Source organism: Rhinopithecus bieti, unplaced genomic scaffold, assembly GCF_001698545.2.
Source record: "Rhinopithecus bieti isolate Rb0 unplaced genomic scaffold, ASM169854v2 scaffold_42772, whole genome shotgun sequence".
Classification (NCBI taxonomy): domain Eukaryota; kingdom Metazoa; phylum Chordata; class Mammalia; order Primates; family Cercopithecidae; genus Rhinopithecus; species Rhinopithecus bieti.
Window position 1 is genome coordinate 530,436 of NW_016818842.1, and position 24,062 is coordinate 554,497.

The window sequence follows — 24,062 nt, forward strand, 5'->3', positions numbered from 1 at the left end:
CCGGCAGGGCTGTTGAGAGTCTGCAGGGAGATGGCAGTGGGAACTGGCTTTGGAAATGGTCTAGTGCTGACCAGGAGTCAGGGATTAGTGCTGTCACCTACGTCAGCCACGTTACTGTTCCCGCCTTACAGATACAGATGTGCAGGAGACATCTGTGCAAAGCAATGACGGGGGGCCCCGAGGCATGCATTCGCGGCCTCCCTTGTCCTCCAGCCCTTCCGTAGGTGGGCAGGGTCTCCCAGCAGCCCAGGCCTGGGATGAGAGAGACCCGTCTGCTCTCCTTGGAGTCTTAACTCTCGGGGGACAGGAGTGGAGGGTTCCAGGGAGCAACTGTTTCCACATGGGCTGAGCTGGGCCGGGACCTCTAGAACGGGTGCAGGGGAAAATGCTGAGGGGTGAGCTTCTGGTATCTGAGATTTTAGAAAAGGCGGGGTCCCCGAGCCATGTCCAACCTGGTGGACATTTTCCTAGTCCCGGAAGCCTCTGTGTGGTTTGGCGCAGAGCAGCGGCCCTGCCCTCAGCCGGGTATTGTGGGTGTTAAAAGTTGCAGCTCTAGGGGAGGGTGGGCGTTTGGCCAGCTGTCCCCCACCCACCTGGCCCATGCCCTCCCATCATGAGCAATTCCTCCCTGTGGCCTTCCCGGCCCTGACACCCTCTCCACCGAGGGCCCCAGCTCCATGGCCTCCAGCAGCAGGCCCGGGGCAGGGCTTGCCCTGTGAGGCTGAGTGAGAGGGCTGTGTCCTCTCTGTGCACCTCGAGGGCTGGAGGGAGGGACAGCAGTGCATGGCAGGAGCCCAGGCCAGGATTCCCACCCTTCCTCCACTCCACCTTGGCCAGTCCTTCCCTCTGGATCTCAGTCAGATGGCCTGGAAAATGGAAATTGGAGTCGCTTCATTTTGAGGCTGGTCCAGAGTGGGGAAGCACAGGCAGCTCTCGAGTGGGGAGCTGGGGGAGATAGCTTGGGCCTGGGGTGTGCAGAAACAGAGGAACTTTGCAGCCCTCCTCCTTTTGACAGTTGTCTGCATTTCTAGGTAGGGGCTGGGAGACTCCTCTCTTAGCTCCTGCATCTTGTCTGGAGCACTTTCTGGCCGCCCACCTGCCCACTCCATGCCCATCTGTGTTGAGAGGTCCTCTTGGAGGTTTTTTGTGTTTTGTTTTGTTTTGTTTTCAGACAAGGTCTCGCACTATCACCCAGGCTGGGGTGCAGTGGCGTGATCTCAGCTCACTACAACCTCCGCCTCCTGGGCCAGGTTCAAGTGATTCTCCCGCCTCAGCCTCCTGAGTAGTGGGGATTACAGGTGTGCCCCACCACATCCAGCTAATTTTTGTATTTTTAGTAGAGATGGGGTTTCACTATGTTGGCCAGGCTGGTCTCAAACTCCTGACCTCAAGCGATCTGCCTGCCTTGGCCTCCCAGTGTCCAGTGTCGGGATTACAGGCGTGAACCACTGTGCCCAGTCCCATAGGGAGCTTTGATGGCCCAGATCAGAGGGCCCCGAGAGGCAGCGGCCTGGAGAGGGGAAGGGAACACCAGCTGGGCTAGTTGCTAAGACAGCCCAGCGGCACTAGAGGCTGTGCCAAGGTCAGGTGAGTCTGCAGGAGCCAAGACACAGAGCTGTGTTTTCAGCTCAGATCAGAGACTAGGGGTCAGCCAGGGCAGAGGCTGGGATGCCAGCAGAGTGAAGGCAGAGCCAGGACAGAAGCCAGGCAGTCAGATCCCAGACAGGGAAGCAGAAATCAGATGGCTTGCATAAAACAGCAGCAACCCAGAGCCTGGACACTTCGGCTTCTGCTCCCTTAGACAAGAGGTCTGCTTTGGTATGTCAGGAAGGAGGCAAATGAGAGAAACCTGGCCAATGGTAGCTTATTCCATAAGGACATTTATTGTTTATTTGACAAGAAGTCCAGGAGTAGAGGTGGTCTCAGGATTGGTTTGGTGTCCAAGGAAGCCAGGCTGTTCGCTGACTTCTTAGTGAGTTGGCTTTTGTCTGCATTGGTTGATGCCTCATGATTACAAAGTGGCTGCTGCAGCTCCAGGCATCACATCCTCACCTTGTATGTAAAGGCAGGAGGTGGAGGGTGAGGTGAAGCTTCCAAACAGACTCCTTATGTTCCATGAGCCTGTGCTGGGTGAAGTGACCACCTCCTAGTTGCAAGGGAGCTGGGAAACTGAGTACCTGGCTAAGCAGAAAGGGATTGCTCGGCCCGGTTCAGGTCAGTCCTGATTCCTTTCCTGGGCCACATGCACAGAGGCACAAGAGGGAGTTCTGGAGCAAGGGAAGAAGGGGCAGCGGGGGCCAGGCAACCTGCAGAGTCCACTCCATCTGCTCTCCCACTGGTGCAGACCTAGGAGCTGGTACAGGATTTCTGCCACCCTCTGTTCCTGGGACGGGCTGGCAGGCAGAAGGCCAGCAGGGCACCAGGGAATATTCCTGCCTGCCCTCCCCTCTCCTGCCCCGGGCTTTACTCTCTGACTTCATGGACCGCAAACAGTACTCAAGAGTCACGGAAACCTCAGAGTCCCAGCAGTCTCTGGTGTGGAGAGGGCAGTGCCCCGGCCAGTCTGCCAGGCTGCAATGACATCATCAGGGCCACTGCCCCCAAAGGCCATGGCCTGGTGTTTTTGGGCTGGGTCCCCACGCCCACGGCTGCCCGCCTGGGTGAGCTCATGCCTGGGCAGTAATAGGATCAATTTCTCCAGGTCAGCCCCAGCCAAGCCAGGAGGGCTGAGACATTGGCCAGGGCAGATTCCAACCAGGGCCCCTCTGTCCAGGTCTGCAGGCTCTGTGAGCAGGGGTGTCCCGGTGGGAGGTGCCTCATGAAGGAGTGAGCTAGGCCTTTTGTACTGGCTGGCAGGTCACTTCAGGGGAAGCCAGAGCTTTGCCCAGAATGGGGAACGCTAGGGGATGCCTGCAGGAGCCCAAGGTGGGACCCTTCCCCAAATCTTTCCAGGCTCCACCGTGCTCCCTTCTCCTCCGTCCTAGCCTCCCGCCACCAGCCCCGCTTCCTCTCATGGTCCCCTACCTCCACCTCCCAGTCCTTGGGACCGCCCCCTGTTAACTATGGCTATCTGAGGTCCCCCTGGGATACTGCAACCCACCCCACCCCACCCCGACTTACCACTTTCACTCCCAAGCCTGCCCCTCTCCCATGCCCTTGTTCGACTGGGGGCATTTCTGCTATTCCCAGCAGCCAGGCCTGAAACGGGAGACACTCCAGCCTTCACCCCACCTCCTGCCCCCAGCTCCGGGAGCACCAGGGCCTGACGCGTCTGGTGCTGGTCATCCCAGGCCCTTTCCATCACGTGACCTGACAGCCACAGTCTCCTTGCTCCTCCCCAGAGCCCCTAACCTTGGCTGTGGCCCGTCAGCTTCTCCAGGGATGCCAGCGGCTAGGACAGGAATCGGAACCCTTTCCTCCTTCCGGAGATTCAGGAGACTGGGGTCCACCCTTCACTGCTGTGTGATCTGAGCCAGCTGCCCCAGCTCTCTGTGACTCCACGAAGTTCAGCTAGGGTCGAGGCAGAGCTGTTGGGAGGATAAACTGTGGTTTGGTGGATGAGGTACGGCTTGGGACCCCGGCCTCACCGCCCATTTGCTGGGTGATTCCGGGCAAGTCACTTGCAGTCTCTGAGCCTCTGTTTCCATCTCATTTGTGATATCTCCACAGTGACCCTCCCAGTTTCATGGACCCTCCTAAGGACCAGAAAGGGGAGTGGCTGAAAGAATTGGCCCTGGGGGTCAAGGGGCCCTGGGCCAGGCATCCAAGCCATCAGAGGGCTGTGTCCCATAGTAGGGTGGAGGGAGAGCCTGTTCTGCAGCCCACAGCAGGGCCTGAGCCCAGGGGGCCCAGCCAGAATCCTGGTGCAGGGTCAGAGCCCTGAGCAGCCGCTGAGTGCATCCTGGAGATGCACCTGCTGGGGAGGAGCCCAGACCAGGCCACTTTGTCCCCAGGGATCCCATGTCCCCCAGGCCCAGGGGCACTGCAGAACTGGTGAGGGGCTACTCAGGGAGACCATCTGCCTGTGCACCATGGACCCTCAGCTCAGCCCAGCGGGTCCCTCACGTCCCTCAGCCCCAGGGCCCACCCAGGTTCCCAGCAGGGATCTCCACCCACCCTGAGCCGATTTCTGGCACACAGCGCCTCCTGCCGGCCTCTTTGGGGGCAGCAGGGACTCACGGGGCTTCTGAGTTCTGTCTCTCAGGCCTTTAAAGGAAGGAGCAAGTCTCCTGGTCCCAGGCTCTGGGTCTCAGCCACCTTTGACTCCTGCCTCCCTCAAGCGGAGAGAGATGGGGCCGCACTGCAGGCTGGTCCCAAGCAATCATGGCCACTCTCATTTTTCTGGAAAACCTTCTAAAGGTCATGTGCCACAAGGGGCGTATTAATACCCACCCTTCCTTTCTCCTCCCTCCCTTTCTTCCCTTCCTTTTCTCTCTCTCTGTGTGTGTGTGTGTTTTCTCTCTCTCTCTTTTTTTGTAGATGGGGTCTCGATGTGTTGCCCAGGCTAGAGCGCAGTGGCACAATCATAACTCACTGTAGCCTTGAACTCCTGGGTTCAACCTCCTGAGTAACTGGGACTGCAGGCGTGTGCCACCTCGCCCAGCTAATTTTTTTTATTTTTTGCAGAGACGGCGGTTTCACTGTGTTGTCCAGGCTGTTCTCAAACTCCTGGCCTCAAGTGATCCTCCAGCCTCAACCTCTCAAAGTGCTGGGATTACAGGCATGAGCCACCGCTCCTGGCCAGCACAGGGACTTTGACAGTGTCCGAAAGGCACTGCTTGAACCTGAGGGTCCAGGAAGACTTTCCTAATGTGAGAAGGAGGAGAGGACTGGGATGGAGGGAACCCCGGCCACGGGTGAGATGCTCCCACTAAGAAGTGTGACGGGGCACACACAGCATGGACAGCTGCAGGTCTCATGGGGTGCACACACGTGTCCCTGCCCTGGCCTGACTGGGACCTGATTCTCTGTCTCCTTTGGCCCAGGTCCTCCTGCTAGAAGCAGCAGAACGGCCCTCGAGCCCCAACAACGACCTGCCGGCTCCCCAGATCACTCCTCCCCCCTGGAACGAGGACTTCTTCCCCGACGCCATCCCTCTCGCTCACCCGGGGCCACGACAGAGAAGGCCCACGGGCCCAGCCGGTGAGTGAAAGCTGCAGAGAGGACAGGCTGGGGCAGCCGAAGGGGCCTCAGGCACGGCATCCCAGGGTCTCCCTAGAGAGGCCACACACTAGGTTCTCTGGATCAGACATGCCACCTGGCATTTTGAAAAATTAAGCTAACAGTTGAAAACTGGGGGATTTCACCTAAAAGCCAGGATTTCTAGTTTATCTTAAAAAGTAGATGATCTGGCCAGGTGCAGTGGCTCTGTAAGGCTGAATCCAGGAGTTGAAGGCTGGGGTCTACCATGAGTGGTCAGGATCTGCACTGTGCCAATTATTAAATATTTTCATATCAGATATGAAAATCTTTCAAATGCAGATATAATTTTTTTTTTTGAAATGGAATCTCTCTCTGTCACCCAGGCTGGAGTGCAGTGTCATGATCTCGGCTCACTGCAACCTCTGCCTCCTGGGCTCAAGTGATTCTCCTGCCTCAGCCTCCCGAATAACTGGGATTACAGGCACGCACCACCAAGCCCGGCTAATTTTTGCATTTTTAGTAGAGATGGGGTTTTCCATGTTGGCCAGGCTGGTCTCGAACTCCTGACCTCAAATGATCTGCCCGCCTTGGCCTCCCAAAGTGCTGGGATTACAGGTGTGAGCCAGCGCACCCAGCCTAATTTCTGTATTTTTTAGTAGAGACAGGGTTTCACCATGTTGGCCAGCTGGCCTTGAACTCCTGACCTCAAGTGATCCACCTGCCTCGGCCTCCAAAGTGTTGGGATTACAGATGTGAGCTAGCACGCCCAGCCTACAGATACCTTTCATAATCTTCACACAAAGCTTGGAAGCCTTGAGGTTACAGGGGAGACACCTGAGACTCAGAGAAGTTAAGTGACACCCCTGGGGTCACCCAGCAAGCCAGGGGCATTTTGCCTCCATGATTCTCTGCCTTTAGAGCCCTTTGGAGTGGGCGCTCTCCCCTCCCCTCTGTTCTATGTGTCTATTCTGATGCCGGGTTGGGGAGCAGGGGCAGAGCAGGGAGGAGAGATGCATGACAGAGGTGGCCTCCAGTGGCCAGTCCCAAGGCTGGGGAAGGGGACTGAAGGCACTCTTTGAAAGGGACTGAAGGCTGTGGGAGGAGGGCCGAGCTCAGGTCTGCTATGGGAAGGGGAACCTCTCTCACTCTGGTCCCCTGGCCCACCCCTGGAGCTGCTATCCCTAAAGTCTCACACCCAGAGCGTTATCCCATGCCCACATTCTTCAAATCTTTCTTCGGGGATGGAGGATGAGGGGGCTTCCCATCCCACCGGGGACCCAGGCCCCTCAAAAGGGGATGGCTGGCGAGACCTTCCCAACCAGGGAAATGCAGTTTCAAGAATGGCCACCAGGTGGCGCACACACCCTACACATGGTGACATCTGCAGCCAACCTGGATCCCAGAGAGCAGGTGGGGCTCTTCCGAGGCCAGCAGCCCTCAGCCAGGCCCTCCCCACCATACCACAGTCCCATGCAGCTGGGGTGCAAAGGGACCTAAGACTCCGCGCAGGTCCCTTCATCAGATCAGGAAATTTTTTTTTTTTTTTGATCTGAGACACGGTCTAGCTCTGTATGCCACGCTGGAGTGCGGTGGTGTGATCATAGCTTACTGCAGCTCAGACTTCCTGGGCTCAAGCCATCCTCCCACCTCACCCTCCCCAGTAGCTGGGGCCACAGGCATGCACCATTACGCCCGGCTAACTTTTGCATCTTTTGTAGAGATAGGGTCTCACTAAGTGGCCCAGGCTGGTCTCAAACTCCTTGGGCTCAAGTGATCTTCCTGCCTCAGCCTCCCAAAGTGCTGAGCACACACTTTTGAGCAACCTCTCTGGGCCAGAGGGAGAAAGGACTGTCCCCTGGCCACACAGCAGGCCTTACCTCTCCATCTCCTTGTCCACCCTTGGGGCTTGGAGACCTGTAGCTGGGAAGATCCATCCTTCAGGACCTCCTGGGGCCTCCTCGGAGGCCGCGTATTGGGGAGCACTTTGCCACAAGCCCGGTTGTTGACCCTAAGCAGGGAGACAGTAGGGTGTAAGAGAGGGACCTGGAGCTAAGCAACTTCAGCTGCGGCCTGGCTGTGTGACCTTGGGGAAGCGACAACCTTCCTGAGCCTCAGTTTTCCCACACTGAAAATGGGAACGAAAGCAGTTCTTGGAATCACAGATGTTCCTAAGTGCAAAACTAATTTGTGAATTATAATAAACAACAACTCCAAGGTGATGTGAGTGGCTTTGCCTGTTTGGGGAGTTCCAGGCACGCGGGGCTCCTGGGGGAAGGTGGGCCAACAGCCCAGGGAGCCAAGCCTGGAGCCGCTGGAGGCTGGGGGTCCCCCATGTTCTGATGCTCTGTCTCCTTCTCTCCCCAGGGCCCCCAGGGCAGACAGGACCACCAGGGCCTGCAGGCCCCCCTGGGTCCAAAGGTGACCGAGGCCAGATGGGAGAGAAGGGCCCAGCGGGGCCCCCTGGTATGAAAACCCCCCACATATATGATGTTGTCAACCTGTGGAAGGGGCTGGGCTCTCTCCCCTACCGGAACAGGCGAGGTGTCCCATGCACCCACAGCCCTGATCTTGCTGGGTACAAGAAAAACGGGGTCTTTTTTTTTTTTTTTTTTTTGAGAGGGAGTCTCATTCTGTCGTCTAGGCTGGAGTACAGTGATGCCATCTCAGCTCATTGCCACCTCTGCCTCCCAGGTTCAAGCAATTCTCCTGCCTCAGCCTCCTGAGTAGCTGGGACTACAGGCGCCCGCCACCACGCCCGGCTAGTTTTGTATTTTCAGTAGAGACAGGATTTCACCATGTTGGTCAGGCTGGTCTCGAACTCCTGACCTCAGGTGATCCACCCGCCTTGGCCTCCCAAAGTGCTGGGATGACAGGCGTGAGCCACCACTGCACTTGGCACTTTTTTTTTTTTTTTTTTGAGACAGAGTCTTGCGCTATGTTGCCCAGACCGGAGTGCAGTGGCACAATCTCGGCTCACTGCCACCTCCACCTCCTGGGTTTAAGCAACTCTCCTGCCTCAACCTACTGAGTAACTAAGATTACAGGAGCCCGCCACAGCTAATTTTTGTGTTTTTAGTAGAGACAGGGTTTCACCATGTTGACCAGGCAGGTCTTGAACTCCTGACCACGGGTGATCTGCTTGCCTCAGCCTCCCAAAGTGCTGGGATGACAGGGGTGAGCCACCACGCCTGGCCAAAACAGGGTCTTCGGGGAGCTTCGGGTACAGGCATGAGCGTCGAGGCTGTCAGGGGCCAGGAGCTGTTCTCAGCCATTTAAACACTTCCAGAGACCACCCTCTCGCCTCCTCCTGGGTCCTGCGGGGGAATGACCCCTGGTTCAGCAGGTACAGGGCCAGCCCAGGATGGTGGCTTACACTTGGTGTCCCCGCCACAGGGCTGAGGTCCCTGAGAGGGACCAATCGGCCTCTGGCCACAGCCTTTGCTGATTTCACTGTCCCTGCTCCGCTCACCCTCCCCAGCGGCTCCTAAGTATCCCCTCTGGACTGGGCTGGGAAGGGGAGCCCATTTCAATTACACCCCAGGACACCCCCAAGGAAGACTGTGGATTGGAGGCCACCACTGACTGGCTGTGTGTCCCTGACCAACCCTGTTTCTTTCAGGGCCTCAGTTTCCCCATTTGTAATGTTGCAGCCACCCGCCAGGCTCCAGCCACCACAGTGACTGTTCTTTTCCTCATTGCAGGGCTCCTAGGGCCTCCAGGGCCCCAGGGGCTTCCTGGAGAGATGGGGCGCCCCGGCCCCCCAGGACCACCCGGCCCAGCAGGCAGCCCAGGCCCCTCACCAAACAGCCCCCAGGGCGCCCTCTACTCCCTGCAGCCACCTACAGACAGAGACAGTGAGTGACGTGCTTGGGGGGCTGGGGGAGGGCTGAGCCATGCTGTGTTCTGGCAGGGATCAGCCTTCCTTAAAGGATCCTGGAAAGTGGACCCTTCTACATGCCCATCCTGCTGCACCCAACTGGCTCACTCCTGCAGGCCTTCTCCAGGAAGCCCTCCATGCGGTGTTCAGGGCCTGCCAGAGACGATGGCAGGGAACAGTTTGGGAGCAAGCCTTGGCCCTCGCGCTAAGCATCCCCAGGGGAACCCAGTGCTGGCTCCCAGCCCTGCTCTTGGCCCCAAAGTGGCCTGTCTCTGCCTGTGCTCAGCTCTCTGCCTTTGGGGTCCCGAGCCCCAAAGGTCACTCTGCTGGCTGACTTGGCCCAGATTCCCTACCTGGCTACCCCATCCCACCGAGGTTATCCCTTGTTGCACTTCTTCCTCACCCATCCTCACTGCAGGTCATTCAGCAGGTGTTTAGTGAGCACCTACTATGTGCAAGGCAGATTTAGCCACTGGGGATACAGCAGTGTGCAAAACAAACTCTGGCCCTCAGGGGCACAGGCCAGTCCAAGAGAACTTCTGAACACACAGAAATGTCCACTTCTACCTCGGGAGGTGGGGACAGGGAGGTGCACAGAGTGGACGGGACCAGGACTCTGGGCCCGAGGGACCATGAGGCAGTGGGAGGCCAGGCAGAGGAGTCCGCGAGCCCTGAGAGGAATATCATTTCTGGTTAAGTGTCCCAGCAACTAAGATTTTAATTTTAATTTTTTTTGACATAGGGTCTCGCTCTGTTGCCCAGGCTGGAATGCAGTGGTGCCATCCTAGCTCACTGTAGCTTCTCACCCCCTGGGCTCAAGGGATCCTCCCACCTCAGCCTCCTGAGTAGCCAGAACCACAGGCATGCACCACCACATCTAACTAATTTTTTTTTTTTTTTGAGTGGAGATGGGGTCTCACTATGTTGCCCAGGCTGGTCTAGAGATGTGGTCTCACTATGTTGGCCAGCCTGGTCTTGAACTCCTGGCCTCAAGTGATCCTCCCTCCTTGGCCTCCTAAAATGCTGGCATTACAGGTGTGAACCACTGTGCCCAGCCTGGGGTAGGGTTTTATGAGGAAGGTGATGGCATTGCCCTGGGGCCCTGGGTCTGGTTCGGGATGGCCAGGGTGAATTAGGCAGGGGGCTCATCCTGGAGGGCCATGGGTGATGGGTTGTTAGACCCCACCCCTGCCCCAGGCAGTGTGGTCACTGTGATGGAATCAGACACCCCAGGCACAGCTCAGAGGGGTGGGCATGGAGGGCTTCCTGGAGGAGTGAGCCAGTTGGGTGGGCCTGTGAAGTGGAGCCTGGAAGAAGGTGCCAGCCTGGCGCAGTGGAGAAGTGAACAGGGCAGACCCAGAGTCTGAAGAGCCTGGATATTGTTCTAGAAGGTATTTGTGTTTTATATGAAGCTGACCAACCTGGCTTTCCCTCCTCTTTGTCTGGGCCTCTCCATGCTGCTCTGAGCAGTGGGGGCAACAGTGGGAGCCCCCTGGGCTCCATGTGGCCTAGCTCAGGGCTCAGTGCCCAGGACCAGCCTCCCAGCACTGCCAGGTCTGCCCCGCCAGACCCCTGGCTGCTCCGCTCTTCCCACAGATGGAGACTCAAGGCTGGCCTCTGCCATCGTGGACACAGTGCTGGCGGGCATCCCAGGACCCCGGGGTCCCCCTGGTCTACCAGGTAAGTGAATGGTGGGCTGGCCTGCATTGAGGACTCCATCCCCCCAGGGCTGGGCCTGAACCATGGGGCCTTGAGGGGAGCTAAAGGCCAGCTGGGGGTCCGTGTCTTCTGGACAGTGCTGGGGACTGGGTCTGTCCCACCCACTATGTGGCAGGAGGTGAAGCCCCTCATTTCCTGGTGGCAATGCCCCAGGGGGACTGGATGCACGAAACCCACATGATTCTGCTGGAATAAGATGCTTGCATGAGGCTGCCCTTGCATGGGCCAGAGAGGGACACACACCAGTGGAGGATGAGGTCAGGACAGAGGTGGCAGGAAGTCCCTACCTTTGAGGCAGAAACCAAGGGCCCTAGGGCTCAAATGGGCCAGTCCTGGCCCTCAGTCCTGGCCTGACCTTCCATCATCCACATTCCTCACTGCGGGAGGAGTGCAGGGCTGACTGCCTTGCCCCTCCCTGCCCGGGAAGGGAGTGATTCATTCATTCATTCATTCATTCGTTTATTCATTCATTCATTCATTTGTTTATTCCTTCATTCATTGGTTTATTCATTCGTTCATTCGTTCATTCATTCATTTGTTCATTCATTCGTTCATTCATGCATGCATTCATTCATTCATTCCTCTGTGCATCTCACAAACATTCATTGAGCATCTGCTACTACATGTGCTGAACAGTGAGCTAGGTTCCCAAGACTCCTGAATAATCAAAACAAACATCATCGTGAAACTCTCATTCTAGTGGAGGACAGAAATATCATCATAAATTGTGACTTTGACAGGATCTGAGGGAGCTACAAGGGAGAAGCTGGGGCGTGGCAGGGAGGCCCCGTCCAAACGTGACATTTCAGCACATGCTCTAGGGAGGAGAGGGAGTGAGCTCAGAGGGTACCTAGGGGCCTTCAGGTGACATGCCAGGTCTCAGGAGAACTGGACAGACTCCTGATATTTGTCCCCTGGAGTGCCTGTCCTCACATGCCCTCTCCAAACCTGGGAGCCAGGCCATGCTGGACAGCCCAACACGGGGCTCCCTGCACCATAGGAGGCATGGGCCCATGCAGGGTCATGAGAGACCAAGGCCTCACTCTTCCTAGCAGGCTTGGAGATTAGTCATGAATCTCCCTCCCTGAGCTGGGCACACACACGAGACCCAGCCTGGCCCTCTGGGTACTCCACAGCCCATGGGGGAGACAGATGTGAAAACCTCAGTGGCCATGGGCAGCGGCTGGTTTACATAAGGGATTTTCCTAGGGGAGCAGTGGAAAGCTGGGAAGGCTTCCTGGAAGAGGTGATGCTCCGTGTCAGACTAGTAAGAAAACCAATAGGAAAGGGTTTGCTTGGAGAGTAAGGGATAGGGAGGCTCCAAGAGGAAGGACAGCTTTAGCAGAGACGCTGGGAGGGTGTCTGGCTGGGGCAGGGAGGGTGGGAAGGGGCCAGGCTGAGGACTTTGGAGCCCTGAAAGAGACCTAACTGGGCTTGGATTTTTGAAAGCGTGCTCTGGGGGTGCATAGGGAGGGTGGATGGTCAGGAGGTTGCTATAGTAACCCTGGCAAGAGGGATGGGTCCCAGGTCCCGAGGGGGGACAGACCTGAGAGACGTACCAGGGGACCAACTGGCTGGGGCATGGGACCGGTCTGGATGGACTTCCTCCCTCGCCTGCCAGGTCTCGGGATTGGGGCTCCCTCGTGGACAAGGCCCTGGGAGGAGGAGGTGTGGGAGCTGTGAGCAGCCAGTGGAGAGGGCCCTGAGCTCTGAGGATGGAGACCTAGTTGACGGGGGCTGTTCCTCCCTCCTCCCCTCCCCCATTCATTCCCAAACCCTCCTTTGCTTCCCATGGAGACAGATCCAGAACAGGTGCTGGGGCGGGAGGCTGGGGATGCCCCTCTCTGGCCCCAAGTGACCATCTGTGACTCTGTCCACAGGTCCCCCTGGGCCTCAAGGTCCCCAGGACCCCGGGAACACCTGGATCCCAGGTAAGGACTTTGCCATTTTAGGTATGATGTGGGGGGCGGTGGGGGAGGGGTGGCCTTGTCTCCCTAGGGGAGAAGCAGCACCTTCTTACCAGCAGCAGGAGTCACTCAGGAAGGAGCCAGTAGACCTGGCTGGTGAGATTTTACTTTATTTTGTTTTATTTATTTTTTAATTTATTTTTGAGGCAGAGTCTCTCTCTGTCATCCAGGCTGGAGTGCAGTGGCACCATCTTGGCTCATGCAACCTCCACCCCCTGGATTCAAGCAATTCTCCTGCCTCAGCCTCCCGAGTAGCTGGGACTACAGGCACCCGCCACCATGCCCAGCTAATTTTTGTAGTTTTAGTAGAGACGGGGTTTCACCATGTTACCTAGGCTGGTCTCAAACTCCCAACCTCAAGTAATCCACCCTCCTCAGCCTCCCAAAGTGCTGAGATTACAGGCGTGAGCCACTGCACCTGGCCAAGATTTTAATTTTATTAGCAGCAGCGACTGTTTGCTGACTATATCCTCCTCCCGTTATGTCAGGGAGGTGTTAGCACCACCCCCATTTCACAGATGAGCTAACTGAGTCCCAGAGAGACCAGCTGCTGCCTGAGGTTGCACAGAGAGTGTAGGCAGAGTTGGGCCAGGTCACAGAATCTCTGCCTCAGCCCCTCACCCTGCCCTGAGAATTGCCTATGGGGAGGCGGCACCCCAAGCCTGACTCAGCCCCAAACCCCAGGCTCGCCCTGCCTCTGCAGCTGTGTCAGAAGTCAGGAAGAGCAGTTGCAAAGGTCCTGAGGCAGGGAAAAGCCTGGCAGGCAGTGAGCAAAGGAGTGTGTGGTGTGGGATGAGGCGCAGTGGGCAGGGCCTTACCTACGGGACCCAGGTGTGGGCTTTTGTTACAGTGGATGGAATTACTGAGTTTCAGGGAGGGTGATTCCATGATCTTATTTACATCTTTAAAAAGCTCCTCTGAGGGGCTAGGTGTGGTGGCTCATGCCTGTAATCTCAGCACTTTGGGAGGCCAAGGTGGGAGGATAGCTTGAACCCAGGAGTTTAAGATCAGCCTGGGCAATATAGCAAGACCCCATCTCTACAAAAAATGAAAAAATTAGCCTGGTGTGCCGGCGTGCGCCTGTAGTCCCAGCTACTTGGGAGGCTGAGATGGGAGGATGGCTTGAGCCCAGGAGTTGGAGGCTGCAGTGAGCTCTGCTGGCACCACTGCCCTCCAGCCTGGGTGACAGAGCAAGACCCTGACTTATTAAAAAAAATTAATTAAATACATAAAAATAGAAAGTAGACTCGGCATGTCTGGCTGATGGAATAAATCTGTGAGAAGGACAGGGAAGGCTCTGGGTTCACTCCCTGGTGTCTGCGAGGAGGAGCTGGGAGGACCAGGGAGGCATTTCCTGAGAATAGGAGGCTTGGGGGTCGGGGGCACCAGGAGTTCCCTTCGGAGAGAGGGGAAGTGGGCACCTCATGGTCAGCTGGGTGGAGATGTCAGGGGACAGCTGTTCATGGGCCTGGGGCTCCCAGGAGCCATCTAGGCTGACGTCAGTACACGGGGGACCCTGGCCATTGCTGTTAGTATTACTGGTTCTCTCCACACACTGGGCCACCTGCTCCCCTTCTTTGCCTGACAGCTGTACGTGGCATTGGCCCATTTTGCAGGCGAGAAGACTGAGGGCTCAGCGGTCGCTAGTCAAATACCAGCTCCAGGTGGCTCCAGGACTGGAGGCCTTTGAATCTGCCCTTCCCCTGCCTGCCAGGCCATCCTCCTCTCCCTTCCTTTTCTGCAGACTCGGAGCACAGTGGGCGGGGATGGGGATGGCCAGAGGGTACTGGAGACTTGGCCAGGACAGGCAGGCCTCACGTGCTTCCTTTGGTTTTCTGCAGGGCCTGGCTGGAGAGCGAGGCACGGTGGGGCCGTCCGTAAGTGTGGGCTGTGCGGATGGCCACTCCCAGGCGGAGGCTCTGATGCAAGCCCAGAGCGCTGGGTGACTGGGGTTGGTGGGAGGTTTGGCCCTGGGCGGCCCCGCTGGAGCTCAGGCAACAGGGAGTGACTGAGAAATGACTCGAATAACCTCCTGCTGCGGGGTGAGGAGGGGAGCCATCTCCAAAGGGTGGGCTGACAGTCCTGAGTGCTTGCAGCCCTGGGTTAATGCACTCTGTGACCCTGGCCTTTCATTCCTGTGCTGTGTGGCCTGGGGCCATGTGTTAACACGCTGTGTGACCTGGGAAGTCCCTTCTTTTCTCTGAACCTCCCAGAAATAGGCTTAGACAGCCGGCCTCTAATCGACTTTCTTGGAAACAAGAATTTATGAGGCCGGGCGCGGTGGCTCAAGCCTGTAATCCCAGCACTTGGGAGGCCGAGACGGGGCGGATCACCAAGGTCAAGGAATCGAGACCATCCTGGCTAACCCGGTGAAACCCCGTCTCTAACTAAAATACAAAAAACTACCGGGCGAGGTGGCGGGAGCCTATAGTCCCAGCTACCGGGAGGCTGGGCAGGAGAATGGCGTAACCCAGGCGGAGCTTTGCAGTGAGCGGAGCATCAACACTGCACTCCAGCCTGGTGAAGAGCAAGAACTCCGTCTCAAAAAAAAAAAAAAAAAAAAAAAAGAATTTATGAGTCTCCCAGCCTGGCCAGCATGGTGAAACCCCATCTCTACTAAAAATACAAAAATTAGCTGGGTGTGGTGGTGCACACCTGCAGTCCCAGCTACTCTGAAGGCTGAGACAGGAGAATTGTTTGAACCCGGAGGCAGAGGTTGCAGTGAGCTGGGATCGCGCCACTGCACTCCAGCCTGGGCGACAGAGTGAGACTCTATCTCAAAAAAGAAAAAAAAAAAAAGAATTTATGAGTCTTGACTTCTGCCTTTAGGACGAAGGAGTCAGGTGCTTCCTTGATGTCCAAGCCTCACTGCAGGGGTGTGGGGTGGTGGGGAGGTGGAATGGAGTTTTGCTGAACACCTACTATGTGCTGGCCACAGTGGAGGTGCTGTCTTCCCTGACAGTGCATGTAAGCTTCACAGCAACCCCAAGAGACCATGCTTTATTATCCCCGTTTGCCAAAACTGGCCACTAAGGCTCAGAGAGGTTAAGTAACTTGCCCAAAGCCACACAGCGAGGCAGTGGTGGAGCCTGGATTTGAACCGGGGAGTGTCAAGCACCCAAGCCTTGCCTCTTCCTGTGCTTGTCTAGTGACCAAACACAACAGAGGAGACACAGTGATGGCACTTCTAGGTGCCAGGCTCTAATCTAAGCTCATTGTCCCTATTGATTAACTTAATTCTCCTAATAGCAGATGAGATAGATACTATTACTGATCCCACTTTAGAGGTGAGAAAACTGAGGCACCAAGAAGCAGAGTGACCCACTGAAGGTCACACAGTAGTAGCTGGACATTTGGATGTTACTGTGAGCCGGGTGTGGTGGTGGCTCATACCTGTAACCCCAGTGCTTTGGGAGGCCAAGGCAGGAGGATAATTTTGAGGCCAGGAGTTCAAGACCAGCCTGGACAATGTAGTGAGACCCCCCATCTCTACAAAAACATTAAAAAATGAGTTGGGTTGTGGTGGTGCCTGCCTGTAGTCCTAGCTACTCAGGAGACTGAGGTTGGAGGATCACTTGAACCCAGGAGGCAGAGGCTGCAGTGAACCATGATCGCATCGCTGCACTCCAGCCTGGGCAACAGAGCAAGACCCTGTCTCAAAAAATTGGCCGGGCGCCGTGGCTCACGCCTGTAATCCCAGCACTTTGGGAGGCCAAGGCAGGCAGATCACTTGAGGTCAGGAGTTTGAGACAAACCTGGCCAACATGGTGAAACCCCGTCTCTACTAAAAATACAAAAATTAGCCAGGCATGGTGGCACTGTAATCCCAGCTACTCAGGAGGCTGAGGCAGGAGAATCACTTGAACTTGGGAGGTGGAGATTGCAGTGAGCCGAGATCACACCGCTGTACCCCAGCCTGGGTGACAAGGGTAAAACTCCGTCTCAAATAAATAAATAAATAAATAAAATACAGTAAAATACGTGACTTTGAATCTGGTATTACTGGCCTTGTGTTAGAGACAGACAGCAGCCCTTCCAGGCAGGCTACTCGATCCTGGAGGGGCCCAGGCATGAACTTGCTGGCTTCCTAGCCTGAGTCTCTTCTGCCCCAGAAACAGAATGAAGCACCTATAGCCTATCCTGGACCCGTCCCTGCCATGCCAGCTGAGCAGGCTGTGCCCCAGAGCCGTGGCCTCCCCTGTTATGCTCACTCCAGGGCAGGAGTCCCTAGAGTGCCTAGCACCCGTTCCCCAGGCCCTGCCTGCCCAGCCTGCCCCTGACTCCCCGCAGGACCCCAGGGAACTGGAGAGGGTGGAGAGGTGCCCCCACCTCCAGTTCCGGTGTTGACTGTGTGACTTGCTTCTTAGGGTGAACCTGGCGTGAAGGGGGAAGAAGGAGAGAAAGCCGCCGCTGCAGAGGTAACTATGCCTGCCTGCCATGTTCCCTCCCGCCTCCTTGGCTGTGAGCACTGTCACGGGAGGGCAGGTGCCCCACAGATCTGCACTGACCCTCAGCCAGCCCTGAGCTGGGTGCTGGGCCACCGGGAGTATGGGGTCCCCGTCCTGAGAACTTCACAGCCCAGTGGGGAACTTAGCTGAGTACAGCAGTGATTGCAAGAGAGTGAGAAAGTGGCTGGGCGGGGATGCCACAGAGGGGGTGATTGGCCCTTGGGGGGCCTCCCGAGACAGGGAGAGGAGTCACAAACTTGTAGGAAAGACAGTCTCCCTGGAGGAGGAGGCTTCAGGCTGCGGAATCCCTCTCAACGGACTGGGTTCTCCCGTGAATGGCATCTGGGCATGGACATGCCCACAAGGTCAAGGGCGCTGGGGGACTGAAAGGGACAGAGCTGCTGGATGTGGGACAGGATGGATGGAGGAAGAGGGACTTGCAAACTGGGAATCTGAGGAGAGAAGATTGGAGCAAGCAGAGTCTGGGGCCGGGGGTAGGGGGAAGCTGGGGCATGGGCTTGGCTGTGGGGACCTGTGGCTTCTGGGAGGAGAAGGGGAGGCTGAGGCTGGGGTCATGGATGAAGGGGATGAAGGGCTCATTTGAGGTCTAAAGTCAAACTCCTCTCAGCTGGCCCTGAGCTGGGTGCTGGGCCACCAGGTATACAGGGTCCTTGCCCTGAGAAGTTCACAGCGCAGCGGGGGACACAGCTAATGACAGCAGTGATTGCAAGAGAATGAGAAGGTTGTTGCTGCCGGGGGCCGGCAGGGGAGGCCTTGAAAGCTAAAAATGAAAGTGCCGGCCGGGCGCGGTGGCTCAAGCCTGTAATCCCAGCACTTTGGGAGGCCGAGACGGACGGATCACGAGGTCAGGAGATTGAGACCATCCTGGCTAACGCGGTGAAACCCCGTCTCTACTAAAAAAATACAAAAAACTAGCCGGGCGAGATGGCAGGCGCCTGTAGTCCCAGCTACTCGGGAGGCTGAGGCAGGAGAATGGCGTAAACCTGGGAGGCGGAGCTTGCAGTGAGCTGAGATCGGGCTGCTGCACTCCAGCCCGGGCCACAGAGCGAGATTCCGTCTCAAAAAAAAAAAAAAAAAAAATGAAAGTACCTGAGAGGGGTTTCCCCTGGGTGTGTCAAAGCTGGGCGGGCAAAACAGAAGGGCCAGGGTGGGTCTGGGGGAGCTTCAGGAGGTCCTTGCAAGACCAGAGAAAGGGAAGAGGCTGGAATGAAGGCGCTGTGGGGGAGTGCAGGAGGCAGAGCGGCTGAGTCATGAGCCTGATAACACTGGTCACTCACAGCCGTATTCTGAGAGGTGACCGTGACCCCCTCCATTTCATAGCAGCAACCTGCCCTGGCCTGTAATCCCAGCACTTTGGGAGGCTGAGGTAGGAGGATCGCTTGAGCCCATGAGATCAAGAGCAGCCTGGGAAACATAGCGAGACCCAATTTCTTAAGAAATAATAATAATGAGACAGGTATGGTGGCGTGTGCTTGTAGTCCCAGCTACTTGGGAGGCTGAGGCAGGAGGATCACTTGAACCCAGGAGGTTGAGGCTGCAGTGAGCTATAATCGTGCCACTGTACTCCAGCCTGGGTGACAAAGCAAGACCTTGTCTCTAAAAACTAAAAATAAAAAATAAAATAAAATAAACATAAAAAATAAAAAACCACCTGTGACTTAGGAACATGGGGCTCAGACCCTTGGTCTCCCCTTCCCTGAGCTGGGGACACGACACTGACATCCCCACCCTGTAATTGGCTCAACTTGCCATTGCCTTTGGCCCCCTGGTGGGCAGACCTCTCTCCTATAACCCAGTAGGATGCTTTTTGGTTTCCTTTTGTTTCATTTTAAGCTAAATCAATCTGAACGTAAGACGGACCTGTCATGTCACACCAGCAAAAGGCACCCGTTCTGCTGCCAACTCCCAGGGCTGGGCAGGATGGGGGCAATGGCTTTGTCTCCTCATCATCACTTTTCTTTTCAGAGTGGCCTTGACACCTGCCTTCTCGATAAGTCAGCACCCTGTCTTGGCTCATTCAGGTGTCTCTGTCCAGAAGGTCCTCTGCCCGTGTGTAGACCCGGCCCTTGAAATATAGACTCTGCCATTGTGCCAGCGTACCAGCCCGCCCGCCTGCACTTTGAAGTAGTGGCTTTCTCTGCTGTCTTTCTTGCCTGGCGCGGCCACACCTACCCTGCCCCTTGCCTGCTGTTCGGTGGAGAGCTCTCGGTGGGGCATTGAAGGAAGGAAACAAGCAAAGAACCTCCTACCTTCAGGCCCTGGGATAGGTGCTCTGTCCCGGTTAGGGTATTTTCAGGGCATGCCAGGGAAGCTGACAGGCAGCTATGGTGGAAGGAAAAGCTCAGGCTGGAGGCCGACAGGTGTGGATCTGCAGTCTGGATCGGCTGCTTTGCCAGGCTGTGTGGCCATAGGGAGGTTGCCTGCCCTCTCTGTGTTTCAAGTTCTTTGTCTGTGAACAGGTTTGAAGCCCTGCCTGGCACATAGTTGATGATGCTCAGTCTATGCTTGTTTGCAGTGGTGAGGGTGTCAGGTGGGAAGAGTCAGGGGTGGGGGATTTGAGGACACATACACTGTGTCAGGATGGCCCTGAACCCCTCCTCACAGCCGGCCCTGACCCTGGCCATTTCCTCCCCGCCAGGGTGAGGGGGTGCAGCAGCTGAGAGAAGCCCTGAAGATCCTGGCAGAGCGAGTCCTCATCCTGGAGCACATGATTGGGATCCACGGTGAGCAGTGACCAGGACCAGCAGGCTAGGAATCTCCCTTCCCTCCTTCCTCTCCCTCCCTGCTGCCCTCATGGCTACTGCCTCTGGTCTCTGGTCTCCCTCTTTGACCCCTAGTCTGACCCTGTCCCTCCCCTACTCAAAGACCCTCAGTGGCTCCCTGCTGCCCTTGACGGACTTCCACGTGCATCAGCCCAGTTTCCCAGCCCCTCCCTAGTACAGCCATGGTGGCCAGAGCCCTACCAAGCCATGTTGAGGCCCCTCCCACCTCCATGCCTTTGCTCGGGCCATCCCTCTGCCTGGTGAACACTGACTGCCACTTCAGGACCTGCTCAAAGATCTCTGCCTCTGTGAAGCCTTCTCTGAACCCTTCTCTTTGTCCCTATGGTGCTCTGGGGAGCCTTCCATTCCATGCTGGGATGGTGTTTCTGTGACCCTCTGGGAGTCCCTTGTGCAGAACAGTAAATGGTGCTTCTGCAGGGCCTGGAGTACAGGCCCATCAGCATTTTTGGAGAATGAATGGATGAATGAATGGGTGAATGGACAGCTGGGTGGGTGAGTAAGTGAACGAATGGCTGGTTGCCTGGATGAATGTATGAATGGGTGGATGCATAGATAGATGAATGAATGAATGGTTGAATGGACAGGTGGATAGATGGATGAGTGAGTGAATGGTAGAGCATGAGATAAATAAATGAATGGTGGATGGATGGAGGACGATAAGTGGCAGGATATGTGGGTGGAAATAAGTGAGTGGTAGGATGGAGGATGGATGGATGATGGATGGGATGGATAGGTGGATGGGTAAATGAGTGAATGAAGAATAGATGCATAGATAAAATGAATGACTGAGTGGTGGAGGATTGGATGGGATGGATGGATGGATGGGATGAATGGACTGAATGAGTGGACAGGTGAGGTGGGTGGATAAGTGAGTGGATGGATGGATGTTGATGGATGGATGGCAGGTAAATGAGTGAATGAATGGATAGATGCATAGATAAATGAATGGCTGAGTGGATGGCTGGATGGATGAATGGACTGATGAGTGGACAGGTGGGTGGGTGGGTTGATAAGTGAGTGGATGGACGGATGGATGGATGGATGGGCAGGTAAATGAGTGAATGAATGGATAAATGCAAAGATAAATGAATGACTGAGTGGATGGATGAATGGGTGAATGGATGAATGGATGGATACACAGATGGATGAATAGGTCAATGGACAGGTGGATGGGTGAATGAGTGAATGGATGGATGCATGGATCCATGAATGAATGAATGCATCAGGAGCTGAAAGCCTGCTGCTGCCTTGCTTTTCCACGCCAGACAAGAGCATCTCTCTGCAGCCACGTATCGTGATCAAAGGTGCCCCCAAGTGTTCCTAAGGCTCTACCTCGAGTCCACCCTTCTGCTCTCCTTCTAGATCCCCTGGCCTCCCCGGAGGGAGGTTCTGGCCAGGATGCCGCCCTGAGAGCCAACCTCAAGATGAAGAGGGGTGGCCCCCAACCCGATGGGGTTCTTGCTGCCCTGCTTGGGCCTGACCCTGGACAGAAGAGCGTGGACCAGGCCAGCAGCAGGAAGTGAGAGCCCACTGCTCCAGGACACCCTGTCCTGGCTAGAGACCCAGCCCCAGAGGCCTGAGCCACCGCTGGTTCCTAAAGATGCCCCCAGGGGAACTGGGCTCCAGGCATGGATGATTGTGAGGACCTGGGGGGCTTTGGGGACAGATAATGTCTCCAGGGGAAGGGTCTGGAGGGGTCAACACCCTCATCAGAGCCCTTCTCTGGCCTTGCCCCTCCCCCACCCCCACTCCCCGCTGGAGACGGGGTCTGGGTGGGCTGGGTGCTGGGAATAAGAATAATCCTAATACCCATCATGTATTGAGTCCCTGCTGTAACTGGCCCTGTCCAGGGAACTTTCCTTACGTTGTCTCATTATTTAACCCTTAGGAGGTAAGCTTATTATCCCCACTTCACAAGGGGACTGACGCTCGGATGGTAGAAATAACCCTCCCTTGGCCACCAGGTCATGGGTGGCAGGGGTGGGATTTGAACCCAGGCCCCTCAGTTCCTGAAGCCATGTTTTCTCGACCCTGCCAGCCTCCCCTCTTCGCGAGAAAACTCAGACAGGGAGGGTGCAGGGCCAGGATGGTTCCTTAAGGCAGGCAGGGTTGCGGGGAGGCTGGGCCAGCCAGTCTGAGGGGATAGGCAGGGTCCTGCAGGGCCTGGGGCTTCCCTTCCTCAACCTCCTTCCCCACTGGCTGGGGAGGGGGCGGCCTGGCCTGCAGCTGCTCTCAGAGGCCAGGGAGATCCTGAATAAGTCACTGCCAGCCACGCAGACTTGAGGACCTTGAGAGAGCAGCATTGGGGGTGCAAGGGCCCCCAAAACCAGATCGGCATCACCGGCCACTGCCTCCCAGCCTCACTGAGCCCACCCGCCCTCTCTGGGTCTGTCCCATCCCTGAGCCGGAGGAGGCAGCATTTCATGGGCATGTCTGTCAGAGGTGGGACTTTTAGCCTCTACCCCACGAGTTCGTCTCTCAGGGGACTCTGTAGGTTTGCTACTTTTGCATGGCACAGCAAGTCCAATGTCCCCTTTGCAAACTGCAGAGAGGGAAACAGAGTCCCAGGCCTGCTGGGAAGAGATGCTCCTGCCTCCCACCTTCCAGAGTTGGGGAGCCTGGCAGGCTCCACGGCAGGCACCAGGTCCCTAGCAGCCCAGAGCAGCTCTGATTGGAGCCCTCAAGGCCTCTGGGGCCCTGGTCTCTGTGAACAGCTCAGCCCTGGTGCTCCTCTCTTGCTGGGCTGGGACCTGGGACACAGCCACGACAGCAAACTCAGAGAATTGAAGGTGCTGGCGCCACCCTGGGGCACTCTGTCTTCACAGCAGGAGTGACTGTCTCCAGTGCTCTTGGTACTCCTGTTCGGCTGTGGCCTGGTCCCTCTGGGCCCTGGGATCTTCTTCTGGCCCTTGAGGCAGTTCTGGAGAGGCAGTCTGTGTCTTCATGGAGGGGTGGTCAGAGGCGGGCGGGACCACCAGCCTGTAGCGTTATTATTGTATCTGACAATAAAGGTGCTCTCCCCACTGTGGGTCTGTTTATGTTGTGACAGCAAGAGGCTGGTCTGCATCTCACTGGCCAGGTGCCAGGAAAGCTGTGAGCAGCCCCAGCCAGGCTCAGGGTGACCACAGGGCCTCTGTGGCAGGGAGGTCCAGCTCTGCCCTCAGGACCTCCAGGGAAGGGGCTGGGAGTGACACACAATAGGCAAGCCCCAGATTGGGGCTTAGCCTGCAAGGGTTCTTGGCTTCACCCAGGAAAAAATTCAAGGGCAAGCTGGAGGTAGGAGAAACAGCTTTATTGCAGGGGCAGGGTTACAGCTCCATGACTCCTTCTCCCCAGGCAGAGAACAGCAGTTCAGGGTAGTTCTGCACCATATTTATACCTACTTTTAATTGCATGCAGATTAAAGGCTGGTTTATACAGAGATTTCTAAGGAAAGGGTGGTCATTTCTGGGTCATCGGGTCTTTGCCACAGAAAAGGGCAGTAGCTCGTGAGTGTTGCCATGGCGATAGTAAACTGACATGGCACACTGGTGGGCGTGTCCAATGGAAAGATGCTTCCACTCTGTCCCTGTTTTAGCTAGTCCTCAATTAGGTCCTGTGTCTGAGCTATCCCTCCAGAGTCAAAATCTGTTTCTTACCTCCAGAGGGTGAGGGATGCCCCTTCAGAGGCCACCTCACCCTTCCACCCAACCACACTGTCTGTAAGCTGGGCCTGGCCCCCAGCTCTGCAAGAAGGTGAGTTAAGTTGGGGTGGCCTCAGGGCTCTGGGAGGAGCAACCCTGATCCTGCTCCATGCTCCTGTCCAGGACTGGGGTCAGTGACATATCAGAGACCCCAGGGAGGCCCATATACCCTGATGACAAGTCCCAGGTACAACACAGAGACCCAAACCACTGCTGAATCACCCTGTGACCTTTGTAGGTATTAAGCTCTTGCCCTGTGTGTTAGTCTGTTCTCACTCTGCCGATAAAGATATACCCGAGACTGGGTAATTTATGGTAATTTATAAAGAAAAAGACGTTTAATGGACTCACAGTTCCACGTGGCTGGGGAGGCTTCACAATCATGGTGGAAGGGGAAAGGCACATCTTACATGGCAGCAGGC

At 56.3% G+C, this 24,062-nt stretch overlaps 1 protein-coding gene across 1 annotated transcript in view; it reads left to right on the forward strand.

Annotated features, from left to right (window-relative positions):
- The window catches only part of COL26A1 (collagen type XXVI alpha 1 chain), a 217,400-nt gene extending 194,419 nt beyond the window's left edge, over window positions 1–22,981 (forward strand). Inside the window, 10 exon segments of the mRNA XM_017857686.1 lie at window positions 4,986–5,142; window positions 7,507–7,605; window positions 8,844–8,996; window positions 10,616–10,699; window positions 12,619–12,643; window positions 12,645–12,669; window positions 14,547–14,582; window positions 17,073–17,123; window positions 19,813–19,897; window positions 21,320–22,981. Of these exon segments, the coding sequence (XP_017713175.1) occupies window positions 4,986–5,142; window positions 7,507–7,605; window positions 8,844–8,996; window positions 10,616–10,699; window positions 12,619–12,643; window positions 12,645–12,669; window positions 14,547–14,582; window positions 17,073–17,123; window positions 19,813–19,897; window positions 21,320–21,480 (876 nt within the window). The 3' untranslated portion in view covers window positions 21,481–22,981.
- Window positions 22,982–24,062: the final 1,081 nt, after the last annotated feature.